This window comes from Asparagus officinalis, chromosome 1 (assembly GCF_001876935.1).
Source record: "Asparagus officinalis chromosome 1, Aspof.V1, whole genome shotgun sequence".
In the NCBI taxonomy this organism is placed as follows: domain Eukaryota; kingdom Viridiplantae; phylum Streptophyta; class Magnoliopsida; order Asparagales; family Asparagaceae; genus Asparagus; species Asparagus officinalis.
Window position 1 is genome coordinate 81336728 of NC_033794.1, and position 18402 is coordinate 81355129.

The 18402-nt window shown below is 41.0% G+C and overlaps 1 protein-coding gene across 1 annotated transcript; it reads left to right on the forward strand.

The window, feature by feature from the left end:
* On the forward strand, positions 2695–12740 carry LOC109836536. Its single transcript, XM_020404454.1, has 5 exons — positions 2695–2825; positions 2943–4366; positions 5276–6856; positions 7361–7877; positions 12668–12740. The coding sequence occupies exons 1-5, from the start codon at positions 2695–2697 to the stop codon at positions 12738–12740; spliced, it is 3726 nt and encodes a 1241-aa protein (XP_020260043.1).

An 18402-nucleotide genomic window follows, 5' to 3' on the forward strand; every position in this document is an offset into this window, starting at 1 on the left:
TGTTGGCATCTGTATGTTTCTCCTCTGTCTCCGAACCGCAATAGAATCCTGAACCTGAGCTGTCGGTTCCTGATCCTGCACATTTGTACTCGTATCCTCCGTGTCACCGTCGTGCTCGCCTGGCGTCACCTCAGTCGGCACCTGCATGGATACTGTACTATCTGGACAATGTGGAGCTGCATCGATCTCCACCACCTGCGATATCTCCTCTGTCGGGTTGCTCTCCACCTGATGAGAGCTGGGAAGCTTCAAGATAGAAGCCTCATCGAATGTGACATCCCTACTCAGCACAATCTTCTTATCCACTGGATCCCAAAGCTTGTATCCCTTGACACCACGCTTGAATCCTACAAATATGGCCTTCCTAGCTCGAGGTTCCAATTTATCAGTTCTAACATGATAATATGCAGGGCACCCGAATACCTTGAGCTGGTCATAGTCATGTGCTGGCTTTCCCGACCACATCTCCATAGGGGTTTTCCCCTCAATCGCAGATGAAGGCAGCCTATTAATGAGGTGGCTCGCATATGTAAGTGCCTCAGCCCAAAAGATCTTCTCCAAACCACTCTGCGACAATAAGCATCGAATCTTCTCCAGTAAAGACCGATTTAATCTCTCTGCCACCCCATTCTGCTGCGGTGTATGACTAACCGTGAAGTGTCTCTCTATGCCCTCGTCTCGACATAGCTGCTGAAAGGGGTCAGAAGTATACTCACCACCGTTGTCGGATCGCAACGTCTTGATCTTTCTCCCAGTCTGCAGTTCCAATCTCTTTTTCCACTCCACAAACAAATCTAGGACTTCACTCTTCTTCATCATGGTGTACACCTAACATCGCCTAGAATAGTCATCTACAAAAGTGACAAACCAATGTCTACCACCAAGTGATGCAGTCTTGGTGGGACCCCAAACGTCTGTGTGCACATAGTCCAGGATACCCCTCGTCTGATGAATGGCAGTCCCGAACTTCACCTTTGTCTTCTTGCCAAGATCACAGTGCTCACAGAACTCAATCTTCCCACTCTTGGCTCCCTTCAATAGCTCCTGCTTGCACAATGCCTGCAGTGACTTTTCACCTGTGTGCCCCAATCTATAGTGCTAAAGTCTGCTCATGTGATAAACACGTAAAATATGCATTATCTTAGTGTGTTTTAAGCATGATTTACGAGTGTTTAATGCATATTTCGTGTTTAGATCGAGGATACTGCTATGGTTTGTGTTCTTATATGTGAAAGATTTGATGATCATTGGAAGTTTTACAAGAGTTTGAAGTAACAACAACATTTCGAAGGCATGGTTCGTGAAGAAAATGGATGCACGAGTATGAAGAACTGGAATTTCGACCATGATGCAGTTTGAATCAAGAAAAACTCAAAAGATGAAAGTTGTAGATCTCTTCAACAGGATTCCAATGCAACTTGAATCACCTCATTCCAAGGTCGGACGCAAAAGTTATAGCCAAAATACAAAAAACTGAAGAAACAAGCACAAAATCAGCAAAACAGCCCCTACCACACCCTGGTGTGGTGCAGACCACACCGGTGGCGCGGGAATTAGTTATTTTCCAGATTTTTAGAGACATATAAATAGATATTTTGACTTAGGGTTTTGGATATCTTTTGTTATGTTCTTTTAGCCATCAACTAGCAACTATTCTAGGGTTCAAGTATTGAAGGAAGACATTAATCTCTTGTAGAAGATTGGATTGCAAGTTCTTATTTTGAAGATTTCAATTGAAAGACGGGTTAATTCTTTCCTCTCTTTGATTTATATCTTCTTATGAGTGATTTGCATAATTATTTGATGTCTTCTCTTATTCCAATCATGTGTGAGTAGATTTCTTGTCTAGGGTTGGGAAAGAACTCAACTTTTTGGTGATTGATGATGAATTAATATATGTTCTTGGTGAAAGTTTAGATCTTTAAACTTAATTTCTTGTGTTTTAATCTTGTTGATTCGCTTGATCACCGTATTAGCAATCATAGGTAATTAATTGAAGGACTGAAAGGTGAAGATTAATACCGGATCTCTAGAAATTAAGCAGGGAGCTCGAACCACGAAAGTAGGCTAGATTCCTTGGGGATTTGATTTGGATTAGCATAAAGCTTAATGTGTTTAATTTAATCTTGATTCCACGAAAGTAGGTTATTTGAGATTGATTAAGCACGATCTTTAGACCTTGAAAGAGGCTTTAGATTAATTTAGGCTAATTCACCCTTTCTAGATTAAACCAACACCAAGAATTGAAATAATTCATCATTGAACACCTAAGTTGTGGTGATAACCCAATCCTAGTCCTTCATTATATTGAATTCCATCCGATTAGTTGTTTATTTTATTTCTTTTATTAAATCTCTTCTAATTTACTCATTGATTTAGCTAGTCGAATAACGTGAGATTTGGTAATTAACCCTAGTCCTTGTGGGATCGACCTTGATAGCTACAACGAATCCGTGCGCTTGCGGATTTTGCCCTATCAAGTTTTTGGCGCCGTTGCCGGGGACTACGGTGTTAATATTGAGTGCTTACGTTATTAAGCTAGACTAGATTTTTTTTATTTCTCTTTGCTTCTCACTTTCTTTTATGCAAGGGAATCAAACAGAAGTAAACGACGAAAACAATCCTGAACTATCGGTGACCCTTGCAAACATAAGAAGGTCTATAAGGGAGCAAAGGAACACAGAACAAGCTACGATGGGAGATCAAAATCAGCTTCTTAAGGATTTCGCAGCCCCAAATTCTCAAGGCACACAGTCAAGCATTACAAGGCCCAATGTTGAAGCTAATAACTTTGAGCTGAAACCATCACTGCTCTCAATGGTTCAGTAGAATCAGTTTGGAGGAGGTGCTACTGAAGACCCGAACCTCCACCTATCGATTTTCTTGGAGTATTGCGACACTTTGAAACTTAATGGAGTGACCAATGATGCTATTCGACTCAGATTATTTCCGTTCTCTCTAAGGGACAAGGCTAGGGCTTGGTTGCACTCATTGCCAGCTGGGTCCATCACCACTTGGGATCAATTGTCCAGAGCGTTTCTTGCAAAGTATTTTCCTCCAAGTAAAACAGCACAGATGAGGAACCAGATCACAAGCTTTGTACAGAAGGAAGGAGAGTCACTCTATGAAGCTTGGGAACGCTACAAGGAATTATTGAGGATGTGCCCTCACCATGGACTGGAGAAGTGGTTAATTGTTCACACCTTCTACAACGGGCTCACTTACAACACTCGGATGACTGTTGATGCTGCTGCAGGAGGAGCTTTGATGAACAAAACAATAGACGAGGCATACACTCTCATTGAAGACATGGCTCAGAATCACTATCAATGGGCGAACGAGCGTGCTCCTCAGACATCAAAAGGAGGCAAGTATGAAATAGATGCTTTAGACCATATATCCTCTAAAGTTGATGCTTTATTTAAGAAAGTTGAAGGTTTGAGTATTAATTCTGTGGCGTCTACTTCAATTTCATGTGAGATATGTGGCTATGTGGGTCATTCTGCACTTCAATGTCAATTAGGAAACCCCCCATCCATTGATACTTCTGGTAATGAGCAAGTTAACTATGTTAATAACTTTAATCAGAAGGGAGACCCATTCTCCAATACTTATAATCCGGGGTGGAGGAATCATCCTAATTTTTCTTATAGAAACCCACCTGGAAATCCCATGCCTGCATCTAATTTTGGTCCACCTGGTTTTCGTGCTCCTCAATCCAATTTCCCTTCTCAAAAGTCAAATTTGGAAAATATGATGGAGAAGTTTGTGACGACTCAATCAAAATTGAATGAAGAGTTTAAGCAGCAACAACAAACCACGAATGAGGTGGTGAAACAATTGGCCTCTAAGATGGATTCCCTAGCTACGCATAACAAGATGTTAGAGACACAAATCACCCAATTGGCACAAAATGTTAGCTCTTCCTCTAGGCCTTCAGGCATGCTACCTGGACAACCCGAGACAAATCCCAGGAGTCATGTGAATGCTATAACTCTTAGAAGTGGAAAACAATATGAGGGACCCAAGATGAAGGAAAATGATGGGGTGGATGGTCATCATGAAGAAAAAAATGAAAATGTGATAGATGTGGATAATGAGACTCAAACACAAGAAGAAGAAAAAGTTGAAAAATATGTGGCCCCCGCTCCTTACAAGCCTCCTCTACCATTTCCCCAAAGGTTAGCTAAGGCTAAGTTAGAAAAGCAGTTCGGAAAATTCTTGGAGATTTTAAAAAAATTGCACATCAATATCCCGTTCACTGAAGCTATCTCTCAAATGCCTTCATATGCTAAGTTCTTGAAAGAGATCCTATCCAATAAAAGGAAGTTGGAAGAATACGAGACTGTGGCCCTTACTGAGGAGTGTAGTGCTATCATCCAGAATAAGCTGCCTCCTAAGCTTAAGGATCCAGGTTCATTTTCTATTCCTTGTGTTATTGGTAATGTCTCTATTAACCGTGCTTTGTGTGATTTAGGTGCAAGCGTAAGTTTGATGCCAATGTCCATCTATAAGAAGCTTGGCATAGGAGATTTGAAGCCAACCACGATATCACTCCAACTGGCGGATCGATCGGTAAAATATCCGGTAGGTATACTTGAAGATGTACCTATCCAGGTCGGTAAGTTCTTTATCCCGGTCGATTTCGTTATCTTGGAAATAGAAGAAGATTCTAACATTCCAATTATTTTAGGAAGACCCTTCCTTGCTACTGCAGGTGCTATAATCGATGTTAAAAATGGAAGGCTCTCTCTAAATATTGGAGGGGAGACGGTGGAATTTGATTTAAGCAATACTATGAAATTCCCTCTAACTAATAAAATTTGTTACAGGGTTGACGTCATTGACAAGTGTACACATGAGCAAATTGCAAACAATAACTCAGCTGATCCACTTGAGAAATGTTTGGTAAGTGATGGTTCAATAAATGATGAAGACCCCGAGGTAGCCGCGTATGCTCAATCTTTAGAATCAACATCAACTGCTCCACTTCGAAATGCAAAGCTTGAAAGATTGATGCTAGAGCCAAAAGGTTCTATTTGTGAAGAGGATAATGCACCAAAGGTAGAATTAAAACCCCTCCCTTCCTCTTTAAGGTATGAATTTCTTGGCCCTGATTTTACTTATCCTGTGATTGTGAATGCATGTCTGAATGAAAATGAAACTGATAAGTTGCTTAGAACACTTAGGATGCATCGCAAGGTCATAGGATACACCATGAACGACATTAAGGGAATTAATCCATCAATTTGCATGCATAGAATTCTCTTGGAAGATGATCATAAACCCTCTATAGAACACCAACGTAGATTAAATCCTAACATGAAAGAAGTGGTTAAAAAGGAAGTGCTTAAGCTACTAGATTCTGGGGTAATCTATCCTATTTCTGATAGTGAATGGGTTAGCCCGGTTCATGTGGTTCCTAAAAAGGGAGGTGTGACCGTAGTTAAGAATGCAAATAACGAACTTATCCCTACTAGGACGGTTACGGGTTGGAGGATGTGTATTGATTATAGGAAATTGAACAAGGCAACCCGAAAAGATCATTTTCCACTTCCCTTTATAGACCAGATGTTGGAAAGGTTGGCTAGGCATTCATATTTTTGTTATTTAGATGGCTATTCGGGATTTTTCCAAATTCCTATCCATCCTAGTGACCAGGAAAAGACCACTTTTACCTGTCCCTATGGGACCTTTGCTTATAGGCGCATGCCTTTTGGTCTTTGCAATGCCCCCGCCACTTTTCAACGATGTATGATGGCCATTTTCTCTGATTTTATAGAGGATATTATGGACGTGTTTATGGATGACTTCTCCGTGTATGGAACTACTTTTGATGGTTGTTTATCTAACTTGTCTCGAGTTTTGCAGCGTTGCGAAGAAGTTAATTTAGTCCTAAACTGGGAGAAATGCCACTTTATGGTAAGGGATGGAATAGTTTTAGGGCACAAGGTGTCTGAGCGTGGAATTGAGGTTGATCGATCAAAAGTGGAAGTCATTGAAAAATTGCCTCCACCAACGTCGGTTAGGGGAGTAAGAAGTTTCTTGGGACATGCCGGTTTCTATCGGCGTTTCATCAAAGATTTCTCAAAAATTTCAAAACCCTTAACTAACCTTCTTCTTAAAGATGCTACCTTTGATTTCACTGATGAATGTCTTGATGCTTTTTGCAGGTTGAAAGAAGCATTGATAACAGCTCCTATTATGCAACCGCCGGACTGGAATCTCCCATTTGAAGTCATGACTGATGCAAGTGATTATGCGGTTGGTGCTGTGTTGGGCCAAAGGAAGAACAAGATAGTTCATGCAATTTATTATGCTAGTCGCACTCTTGATGAAGCCCAAGTTAACTACGCTACCACTGAAAAGGAGCTATTAGCAGTTGTATTCGCCTTTGACAAGTTCAGGTCTTACTTAGTGGGGTCCAAAGTCATCGTTTATACCGACCACTCCGCCATCAAATATCTTTTGAGCAAGCAAGATGCCAAGCCTAGGTTGATCCGATGGATACTACTTTTGCAAGAATTTGACCTAGAGATCAAGGACAAGAAAGGGACGGAAAATTTGGTGGCAGACCATTTGTCGAGGATGAAGCAAGAATCACATGATAAGGAGGAGGATGAACTACCGATCGATGACTCTTTCCCAGATGATCAGTTGTTAGCCATTGAAAGATTGGATGCACCATGGTATGCGGACTTCGTCAATTACATAGTGTGTGGAGTCTTGCCTCCGGATCTGAGCTATCAACAGAAGAAGAAGTTCTTTGCTGACTTGAAGTATTATTTTTGGGATGAACCGTTTCTATACAAACGGTGTGTTGATGGGATGTTCAGAAGGTGTATTCCTGAAGATGAGGTTGCCAGTATTCTCCATCATTGCCACTCATCTTCCTACGGAGGACATGCAAGCACTTCAAAGACAGTTGCAAAAGTTCTACAATCAGGTTTCTATTGGCCGAGTCTTTTCCGGGATGCAAGACAGTTTGTGATATCTTGTGATAGTTGTCAGAGGACCGGGAATATTTCGAAGCGACATGAGACGCCTTTACACTCCATCTTGGAAATTGAGGTCTTTGATGTGTGGGGCATAGATTTCATGGGACCGTTTCCGTCATCGTGTAACAACAAGTTCATTTTAGTGGCGGTGGACTACGTCTCCAAGTGGGTAGAAGCGATAGCATCCCCCACCAACCATGCTAAAGTAGTTGTGAATCTATTCAAGAACGTCATTCTTCCAATGTTTGGGGTGCTATGGACGGTAATTAGTGATGGCGGTTCACACTTCATAGAAATAAAATTCGAAGCTCTCTTAAGACAATATGGGGTCACTCATAAAGTTGCCACGCCATATCATCCTCAAACTAGTGGTCAAGTGGAAGTTTCGAATCGTGAAATTAAGAGTATTTTGGAGAAAACAGTTAATCGTTCAAGAAAGGATTGGTCTATGAAACTCACAGATGCCTTATGGGCCTATCGAACTGCATACAAAACGCCCATAGGTATGACACCATTCAAATTGGTATATGGCAAATCGTGTCACCTCCAAGTTGAGTTAGAGCACAAGGCATATTGGGCTATCAAACTCCTAAATTTTGATATGAAGACCGCAGGTGAGAAAAGAAAGCTTCAACTTCATGAGCTAGATGAGCTACGATTAGATTCCTATGAGAATGCTCGCATTTATAAAGAAAAGACTAAACGATGGCACGATAAGAATATCCTTCGAAGAGAGTTTAATCAAGGAGATATGGTGCTACTTTTCAACTATCGTTTGAAGCTTTTTCCGGGAAAGCTCAAATCTCAGTGGTCCAGACCTTTTCAAGTCCGTGAGGTTTTTCCTAGTGGAGTTGTTGAAGTGCCTCAACAATCACGAATGTGCAACAAGTTTCGACAATGATCAAACTTGTTGCTCGGAACCACCTTAGTGAGCATATCCGCCGGATTATCCTTCGTGTGGATCTTCACAATCTCCACATCGTCATCTTCAAGAACATCTCGAACGAAGTGATAACGAACGTCAATGTGCTTCCGCGCATGAAAAACCTGATTCTTCGTCAAATAGATAGCACTCATGCTATCACAATGAATAGTGACGGACCTCTGCGATATACCAAGTTCCTCCAAAAGTCCTCGAAGCCAAATAGCCTCCTTCCCAGCCTCCGTAACTGTCATATACTCTGCCTCCGTCGTAGACAAAGTCACCGTCGACTGTAAGGTGCATCTTCAACACACCGGCGCACGGGTCAAAATGAACACATACCCCGTAGTAGACCGACGTTTATCCAAATCCCTGGTATAATCCGAATCAACATAGCCAATGCATAGCTGCCCACCTGTAGTGTCCCGCTCATAAACCAAACCAACATTGAGCGTACCTCGAATGTACCTCAAAATCCATTTCACGGCGTCCCAATGACCCACTCCTGGATCATGCATGTATCTCGAAACCATGCTTACCGCCTGTGACAAATCCGGTCTCGTACATACCATCGCGTACATCAAGCTCCCAACCGCACTCGCATATGGAGTCTTCGACATCAACTCACGATCTTCAACTGACTTCGGTGAAAGACCAGCTGAAAGCTTCAAATGGGCTCCCAATGGTACACTAACTAGCTTCGTATCCATGCTAACATGGAATCGCTGTAGAACCTTCTTCAAATAAGCCACATGTGTCAAACAAATTCTGCCCTTCTTCTTGTCTCTGCCGATCTCCATCCCTAGAATGCGCTTCGCCTCACCCAAGTCCTTCATCTCAAACTCATTTGAAAGCTGAACTTTTAACTCATCTATAGCCGACCTGGAAGTAGAGGCAACCAACATGTCATCGACATAAAGTAACAAATAAATATACGCACCTCCTTTCAACTTGCGAAAATATACGCAAGGATCAAACTGGCTCTGAGTGTACGAATGACCAATCATAAAACCATCAAATCGCCTATACCACTGTCGAGGAGACTTTCCCTGCAGCTCGGAATCCTAATGGCTGAGTCATATATATTTCTTCATCAAGATCACCATGAAGAAATGTCGTCTTCACATCCAACTGATCTAACTCCAAACCATACTGTGCCGTCAAAGCTAGCAAAATCCGAATCGAAGAATGCTTCACCACCGGAGAGAAAACCTCATTATAGTCAATACCTTCCTCCTGTGCATAGCCCTTCGCAACTAACCTAGCTTTGAACCTCAATGGAGTGCACTCAATGCCCTCATTCTTCGTGTATACGCACTTGCAACCAATTGCCTTCCGCCCCTTTGGAAGCTCAACAAGCTCCCATGTATCGTTCTTATGAAGAGGTTCCATCTCCTCTTGCATAGCCACCTGCCACGAATCAACCTCCAAACTCTGCTCGGCCTCTCTGAATGTAGTAGGCACTAACTCATCGATACTCTCCACCGGAAGTGCATACGCAACTGTGTCGGCATACCGTGCTGGCATCTGTATGTTCCTCCTCTGTCTCCGAACCGCAATCGAATCCTAAACCTGAGCCGTCGGTCCCTGATTCTGCACTTCTGTACCCGTATCCTCCTCGTCATCGCCGTGCTCGCCTGGCGTCACCTCAGTCGGCACCTGCATGGATACTGTACCATCTGGACAATGTGGAGCCGCATCGATCTCCACCACCTGCGATATCTTCCACCTGATGAGAGCTGGGAAGCTTCAAGATAGAAGCCTCATCAAATGTGACGTCCCTACTCAGCACAATTTTCTTATCAACTGGATCCCAAAGCTTGTATCCCTTGACACCACGCTTGAATCCTACAAATATGGCCTTCCTAGCTCGAGGTTCCAATTTATCAGATCTAACATGATAATATGCAGGGCACCCAAATACCTTGATCTGGTCATAGTCATGTGCTGGCTTTCCCGACCATATCTCCATAGGGGTTTTCCCCTCAATCGCAGATGAAGGCAGCCTATTAATGAGGTGACTCGCATATGTAAGTGCCTCAGCCCAAAAGATCTTCTCCAAACCACTCTGCGACAATAAGCATCGGATCTTCTCCAGTAAAGACAGATTTAATCTCTCTGCCACCCCATTCTGCTGCGGTGTATGACTAACTGTGAAGTGTCTCTCTATGCCCTCGTCTCGACATAGCTGCTGAAAGGGGTCAGAAGTATACTCACCACCGTTGTCGGATCGCAACGTCTTGATCTTTCTCCCAGTCTACAGTTCCAATCTCTTCTTCCACTCCACAAAGCCCTCGTCTCGACATAGCTGCTGAAAGGGGTCAGAAGTATACTCACCACCGTTGTCGGATCGCAACGTCTTGATCTTTCTCCCAGTCTGCAGTTCCAATCTCTTTTTCCACTCCACAAACAAATCTAGGACTTCACTCTTCTTCATCATGGTGTACACCTAACATCGCCTAGAATAGTCATCTACAAAAGTGACAAACCAATGTCTACCACCAAGTGATGCAGTCTTGGTAGGACCCCAAACGTCTGTATGCACGTAGTCCAGGATGCCCCTCGTCTGATGAATGGCAGTCCCGAACTTCACTTTTGTCTTCTTGCCAAGAACACAGTGCTCACAGAACTCAATCTTCCCACTCTTGGCTCCCTTCAATAGCTCCTGCTTGCACAATGCCTGCAGTGACTTTTCACCTGTGTGCCCCAATCTATAGTGCTAAAGTCTGCTCATGTGATAAACACGTAAAATATGCATTATCTTAGTGTGTTTTAAGCATGATTTACGAGTGTTTAATGCATATTTCGTGTTTAGATCGAGGATACTGCTATGGTTTGTGTTCTTATATGTAGGTATTGGCTCAAGATTGAAATCGCTACAGCGTTTTCGAAAGTCACCTTGAATCCCTTCGCCTCCAAAGCTCCAACTGAGATAAGATTTTTCTTCAGTTGAGGAACAAATCTTACCTCCTTCAACTCACGGACTACTCCATCGTGCATCCGAATCCGTACGGTACCTATCCCACAAACGCCACAGGATTGATCATTTCCCATGACAACAACGCCCCCGTCGACTTTCTCAAAAGATGCAAACCAGTCTCGCCTAGGGGTCACATGAAAGGTAGCGCCGGAATCAAGCATCCAATCTGATGCATCCACATGGTTCACCTCCGGAGTAATCAGTAGAGAAAAGCACGAATCATCGGAATCATCGCCTTTCGCAATGTTCACCTCATTGGCCTTCGGGCCCTTTTTCTTGCTATTCTCCTTCTCTTTGAGCTTCGGGCAGTCTCTCTTCCAATGTCCCTGCTCCTTGCAGAATGCACATTGGTTCTTTGTTAATTGGTGGCGGCCTCTAGACTTTGACCTTCCTCTATTACCACCTTTCGGATATGGGCTTCTACCTCTCGTCGACAAGGCCTCTCCTGAAGTACTAGCGCGGGAAGTCTCCTTATCCTTCCTCCTCAAATCGTAGTTCGTCAAAGCGTTAGTCACTTCACTATAGCTGATAGAAGATCTCCCGTTCAACAAAGTGAGCACGAAGGTATCATACTCCTCATCCGGTAAGGAGCCCAACAAAATAATCGCCTTGTACTCATCCGATATCTTCTCATCAACATTCGCCAAGTCCGACAACAACTTCGTATAGTTGTTCACATGAGCCGCAAGCGAGGTGCCTCTGGACATCTGGAATCTGAATAACCTACGCAGCAAGTGCAATCGGTTCTCAACACTCTTCGTAAGGTACTTATTGTTGAGAATTTCCCACATCTTCATCGCAGACGTCACCCCAATCACATCATACTTCAGCTCCTGTTCCAAACAGGACCTGATCACCCCACAAGCGTTCCTATTCATTTTCTCCCATACCGCCTCATCATATTTAGGTGGCCTCTCGTGGACCATGATGGTCTCTTCCAAATTCTGAGCATTTAACGCATCCTGTACGTCGCTCATCCACAAACCAAAGTTGATTTTTCCGTCATATTTCACCACACTAATTTTGGTGTTTTGAAAACCAACTTGTATCGTACCCGCCATCGATTTGCTGCTTTCACCTTCTTCTCCCATAAAAAAAAGAAAAAAAAAACTAATTCGAAAAAAAAAGATGAATAAAGTGTCATCTTTATGGTGTATGTAATTGCGGGTGTCGAAAGAATTCATTATGGCATACTAAAAGGAGTAGTTGGAAGAAGTTCTTTAATAGATGATGGAGTTTGTGTAGATGTCATTGATCTTACTTTGAGATATAATCTTTTGCAATCATAGCTCCACTAGTGATAGGCTTTCAACCAATTCCAAATATATATCCTACCTTTTGACCCTAGCCCCGTTACAACCAATAAAAGACCTCATGATTTTGTTGCATGCATTAGTTTTCGAAGTGGTGGAGAATTGAGATGAAATGCAAGCTTATGGATTGAATACATCCATTCGGAAGAATTTTGAGCGATACAATCCCATCCTTAAATACATGAGAGATTGAGAGTCCACTTATCCTAAAGTGAGGTCTACCAATTTAACTACCTGAAGGTCTCAATTTTAGTACTTTGGGATTGAAGCTAGTTACATGAATTTCTTTTTCCTACTTTGACTTGAGAATTGGATAGGATGGCTATCCTTGACTTGTGACGCTTGTGATCGTAAATAAATTTTGAAATGTGATTTTGTTGAGAGTTTTGGAAATTAATTTGTTAAGTCCCGATGAAAAGTATTTGTTTTGTGATATGTTTGATATTGGTTAAAGGATTGATGAGGGGGTGATCCCTACTCTATTTGGCTTCCACTCCTCCTATTTTCTTTATTGTCTATTTGCTTGAGGACAAGCAAAAGTCTAAGCTTGGGGGAGTTGATAAACACGTAAAATATGCATTATCTTAGTGTGTTTTAAGCATGATTTACGAGTGTTTAATGCATATTTCGTGTTTAGATCGAGGATACTGCTGTGGTTTGTGTTCTTATATGTAGGTATTGGCTCAAGATTGAAAGATTTGATGATCGTTGGAAGTTTTACAAGAGTTTGAAGCAACAACAAGATTTTGAAGGCATGGTTCGTGAAGAAAATGGATGCACGAGTATGAAGAACTGGAATTTCGACCATGATGCAGTTTGAATCAAGAAAAACTCAAAAGATGAAAGTTGTAGATCTCTTCAACAGGATTCCAATGCAACTTGAATCACCTCATTCCGAGGTCGGACGCAAAAGTTATAGCCAAAATACCGAAAACTGAAGAAACAAGCACAAAATCAGCAAAACAGCCCCTACCACACCCTGGTGTGGTGCAGACCACACCGGTGGCGCGGGAATTAGTTATTTTCTAGATTTTTGGAGACATATAAATAGATGTTTTGACTTAGGGTTTTGGATATCTTTTGTTATGTTCTTTTAGCCATCAACTAGCAACTATTCTAGGGTTCAAGTATTGAAGGAAGACATTAATCTCTTGTAGAAGATTGGATCCAGATTTTTAGGGACATATAAATAGATGTTTTGACTTAGGGTTTTGGATATCTTTTGTTATGTTCTTTTAGCCATCAACTAGCAACTATTCTAGGGTTCAAGTATTGAAGGAAGACATTAATCTCTTGTAGAAGATTGGATTGCAAGTTCTTATTTTGAAGATTTCAATTGAAAGACGGGTTAATTCTTTCCTCTCTTTGATTTATTTCTTCTTATGATTGATTTGCATAATTATTTGATGTCTTCTCTTATTCCAATCATGTGTGAGTAGATTTCTTGTCTAGGGTTGGGAAAGAACCCAACTTTTTGGTGATTGATGATGAATTGATATAGGTTCTTGGTGAAAGTTTAAATCTTTGAACTTGATTTCTAGTGTTTTAATTTTGTTGATTCGCTTGATCACCGTATTAGCAATCATAGGTAATTAATTGAAGGACTGAAAGGTGAAGATTAATACCGGATCTCTAGAAATTAAGCAGGGAGCTCGAACCACGAAAGTAGGCTAGATTCCTTGGGGATTTGATTTGGATTAGCATAAAGCTTAATGAGTTTAATTTAATCTTGATTCCATGAAAGTAGGTTAATTGAGATTGATTAGGCACGATCTTTAGACCTTGAAAGAGGCTTTAGATTAATTTAGGCTAATTCACCCTTTTTAGATTAAACCAACACCAAGAATTGAAATAATCCATCATTGAATACCTAAGTTGTGGTGATAACCCAATCCTAGTCCTTCATTATATTGAATTCCATCCGATTAGTTGTTTATTTTATTTCTTTTATTAAATCTCTTCTAATTACTTCACCTTCGTCTTCTTGCCAAGAACACAGTGCTCACAGAACTCAATCTTCCCACTCTTGGCTCCCTTCAATAGCCCCTGCTTGCACAATGCCTGCAGTGACTTTTCACCTGTGTGCCCCAATCTATAGTGCCAAAGTCTGCTCATGTCCGCTTCTGAAATAGCCGAAGCAACCTGGCCAATCTCGGTGCTTCCCTTCAGATAATACAAATTCTGATTGCGGACTCCCCTCATCACCACCAATGATCCCTTAGTAACCTTCGCTACAGCGTTTTCGAAAGTCACCTTGAATCCCTTCGCCTCCAAAGCTCCAACTGAGATAAGATTTTTCTTCAGTTGAGGAACAAATCTTACCTCCTTCAACTCACGGACTACTCCATCGTGCATCCTAATCCGCACGGTACCTATCCCACAAACGCCACAGGATTGATCATTTCCCATGACAACAACGCCCCCGTCGACTTTCTCAAAAGATGCAAACCAGTCTCGCCTAGGGGTCACATGAAAAGTAGCGCCGGAATCAAGCATCCAATCTGATGCATCCACATGGTTCACCTCCGGAGTAATTAGTAGAGAAAAGCACGAATCATCGGAATCATCGCCTTTCGCAATATTCACCTCATTGGCCTTTGGGTCCTTTTTCTTACCATTCTCTTTCTCCTTGAGCTTCGGGCAGTCTCTCTTCCAATGTCCCTGCTCCTTGCAGAATGCACATTGGTTCTTTGTTAATTGGTGGCGGCCTCTAGACTTTGACCTTCCTCCATTACCACCTTTCGGATATGAGCTTCTACCTCTCGTCGACAAGGCCTCGCCTGAAGTACTAGCGCGGGAAGTCTCCTTATCCTTCCTCCTCAAATCGTAGTTCGTCAATGCGTTAGTCACTTTACAATAGCTGATAGAAGATCTCCCATTCAACAAAGTGAGCACGAATGTATCATACTCCTCATCCGGTAAGGAGACCAACAAAATAATCACCTTGTACTCATCCAATATCTTCTCATCAACATTCGCCAAGTCCGACAACAACTTTGTATAGTTGTTCACATGAGCCGCTAGCGAGGTGCCTCTGGACATCTGAAGAGTCTTCGCAGCAAGTGCAACCTGTTCTCAACACTCTTTGTGAGATACTTATTGTTGAGAATTTCCCACATCTTCATTGCAGACGTCACCCCAATCACATCATATTTCAGCTCCTGTTCCAAACATGACCTGATCACCCCACAAGCGTTCCTATTCATCTTCTCTCATACCGCCTCTTTATATTTAGGTGGTCTTTCGTGGACCATAATGGTCTCTTCCAAATTCTGAGCATTGAGCGCATCCTGTACGTCGCTCATCCACAAACCAAAGTTGATTTTACCGTCATATTTCACCACACTAATTTTAGTGTTATGAAAACCAACTTGTATTGTACTCGCCATCGATTTGCTGCTTTCACCTTCTTCTCCCATTGCAAACTAACTCCAAATTATAGAAAAAGAACAAATTTGATAAAAATTAGGAACCACCTAACTGAACCCTAGATCGGATTCCAAATAGATCTCCTATCCACACGAGGAAAGCAAAATCTCCAACGGCAACTCCTAATGTTATCTCCACTGAAGCCTAGAACTCCAAGAACCAAACTTCACACAAAAATCTTCCTCCACCAAACTCCAAAACCCTAGATCTGAAATCTGGGCTCTGATACCACTTGTTGCGCGCAGCGGAAATTTCGGCAGCACTTCGGCAGCATAACAAGAGAGTCAGGTCGCAATAAGAATTCTTGTTTCTCAAAGGGAACAAGAATCTGAAGCCTAATATCCCATCAAAGTGGGATATTAGCTCTTCCTCTCATTAGCTCTAGGACTACGTGTCGAGGGAACCTAAAAAGCTATTACAAATCACCCAAATAGCAGTACAACCAATTTTTACGTGGTTCGGCAAATTGCCTACGTCCACGGGGCAAGGAGGGGGGAGATCTACTATTAGAGGGAGAAAATACAACTAGGGTTTACAATCACTCAATCTAAACCCTCAAACAAAACTCTCAAATCCCTCACAAATATCTCTCACAAAAGGATGCACAAACCCTCAATAAAGGGCTGCTCAAAATCAAAAACAAAGAAAAGACGGCTGCGTTTTTGTTACCCTCCAGCACTCCACCGAAATAAACCTTAGTTGGGTATTTATGTCAACGGAATAAGGGTTTAATCGGGTGGGCCGGGTCGCTGTCTCATGCGGAAAGAACAAAACGCGTGGTTCTGTCCCCCCACGTTCACAGTTTTCTATAAGCTTTTCAATAACCTGCATTTTTCTCATTTCCTCCAACTGCATCCATAATTGACGGTAAATTGACTGCATTGATAATGACTTGTTGGAATCATGACATACAACGCAGCGGAAAAAGCATATGATCATGACTATTAATCAAAATTGATTAAAAGCTAGAAGAATACCTGAAATGCTTTCCGAGTTTCTACAATAATCTGTCCCGAGATCAATCCGAAATAGCTTCCTCAAGAGAAAAAACCTCCAATTGAAATCCACCCGTCACCGTAGAGGAGCAATACTGAGAGATAGGTTCTTAAAAATCTATTTCTTCATATTATCCTCATAAGATTTTTAATCTCTTCTATTAAGGCTACATATGAACCCTATTTATAGGATAACACTAGTCTTAGAGATTTTAACTTTAAACAATTCATAATTATCTAGAACTCTATCCATAACAATTAAGGATAGAATAGATTTGTTCAAAAACTTTATCCATAACAATTAAGGATAGAAATAGATTTGTTCAAAAACTTTATCCATAACAATTAAGGATAGAAATAGAATTTCATTGCTTGTATACCTCTTCTAATGACATTAGTGAGACCAATTAGGTCCCATATCGAGAACCAATTATTAATTAAATTAATAATTTTAATTTAACAATCAAATCCCTATTCGACCAATTGTTCATAAAAGCTCTTCCATAATATGGGATTAATTATTAATAAATAATATCTTACATTCACTCCCTTCCAGTATCATTTATTTTAGGTAACTCTTTTAAGCAGGACAACTCACCTATTTGCTCATGCCTAAATTTACAATTCCCATGAACATAAATAAAAAACATTTTGAAACATCAAAACATTTTATTTTTATAAGAAAGTAGATTTTTAAAAATATTTTCAAAACCACCTGCCGGTAGGAATTTAATAGCTTCATGGGAATGCATAATAAATTAACTCATCATAATGAGCATACTGGATCCTATCTAGACATCCATCATTTTTCTAAATAAAATTTAGCAATCCAATGTTTCAGGTTGTGTAGCGCTTGCTAAACAAGCTTAACCATCACATCAAAGCATACTAAATTATCAAATCGAAAATGACAATATCATCAAGTTAAAAGGGACCATGTAACAATTTGAATTTTCTATCTCTTAGGTGACTCATCCTAGATAATTCAAATACGGTCTGGTGCTACACACATCATAATGCGTGCTTATGACATACACCTGGAGAATCTCCATTCCCGATGGTTGAGACCCACCACCATATCTCATATATCGGTGTCATGCATAATAACCTGTTATAACAAAGTTATCATTTACTAGTTATAGGTTAAGCATAAATTTAAGAAATTTCTAAGTTAAATCATATCTCCAAGCAAGTGATCATCACAGTGCATGATCTAACAAAATAACTTCTAAGGATATATATAACAATTATATAAATAATACCCAAATTATGTGCAACAATTAAATTTATTAATATTATAATATTATTACATAATTTGTATTGGATGTTCAAGGGCAAATTATTATTACTATTCCAGCATGACTTAGTAACAAAAAACAGAAAATGAAAATATTAATTAACCTGCATGGTGCACTGCTTTGTATCCAATGCAATACATCGCAGATATACGAAAGTTGTCGGTACATTTCAATGAAAGCTAAAGTTAAGAATAATAACAGAAGCAAAACCAATGCGAAAGGCTTCATGAATAGAAACTAGACCTGAGTGATGAGGTGCCCATTACACTAGGAGTAATTAGGGCAAACACTTCTTCCCTTAGAATCGCCAAGTACATGAAGATTCAGCGTGCGAGTGGTGTACTTGCACGTCTCCTCATTACAGTAGGGGCCAGAATATGACATGAAGTAATACCTCCATTAGAAAACAAGCGCAAGAAAATGCTTTCAAAAGATAGGATAAAAAATGATAAGATAAGAAATTGAAA

Excerpts from the sequence above, each read along its gene's own strand:
- LOC109836536 (XM_020404454.1), top strand. The coding sequence starts at position 2,695 with ATGGGAGATCAAAATCAGCTTCTTAAGGATTTCGCAGCCCCAAATTCT. Across the intron at positions 4,367-5,275 it reads TGTGGCCCTTACTGAGGAGT|ATGATCATAAACCCTCTATA; the intron begins GTAGTGCTATCA and ends TTCTCTTGGAAG. Across the intron at positions 7,878-12,667 it reads GTGCCTCAACAATCACGAAT|GATTGATGAGGGGGTGATCC; the intron begins GTGCAACAAGTT and ends TATTGGTTAAAG.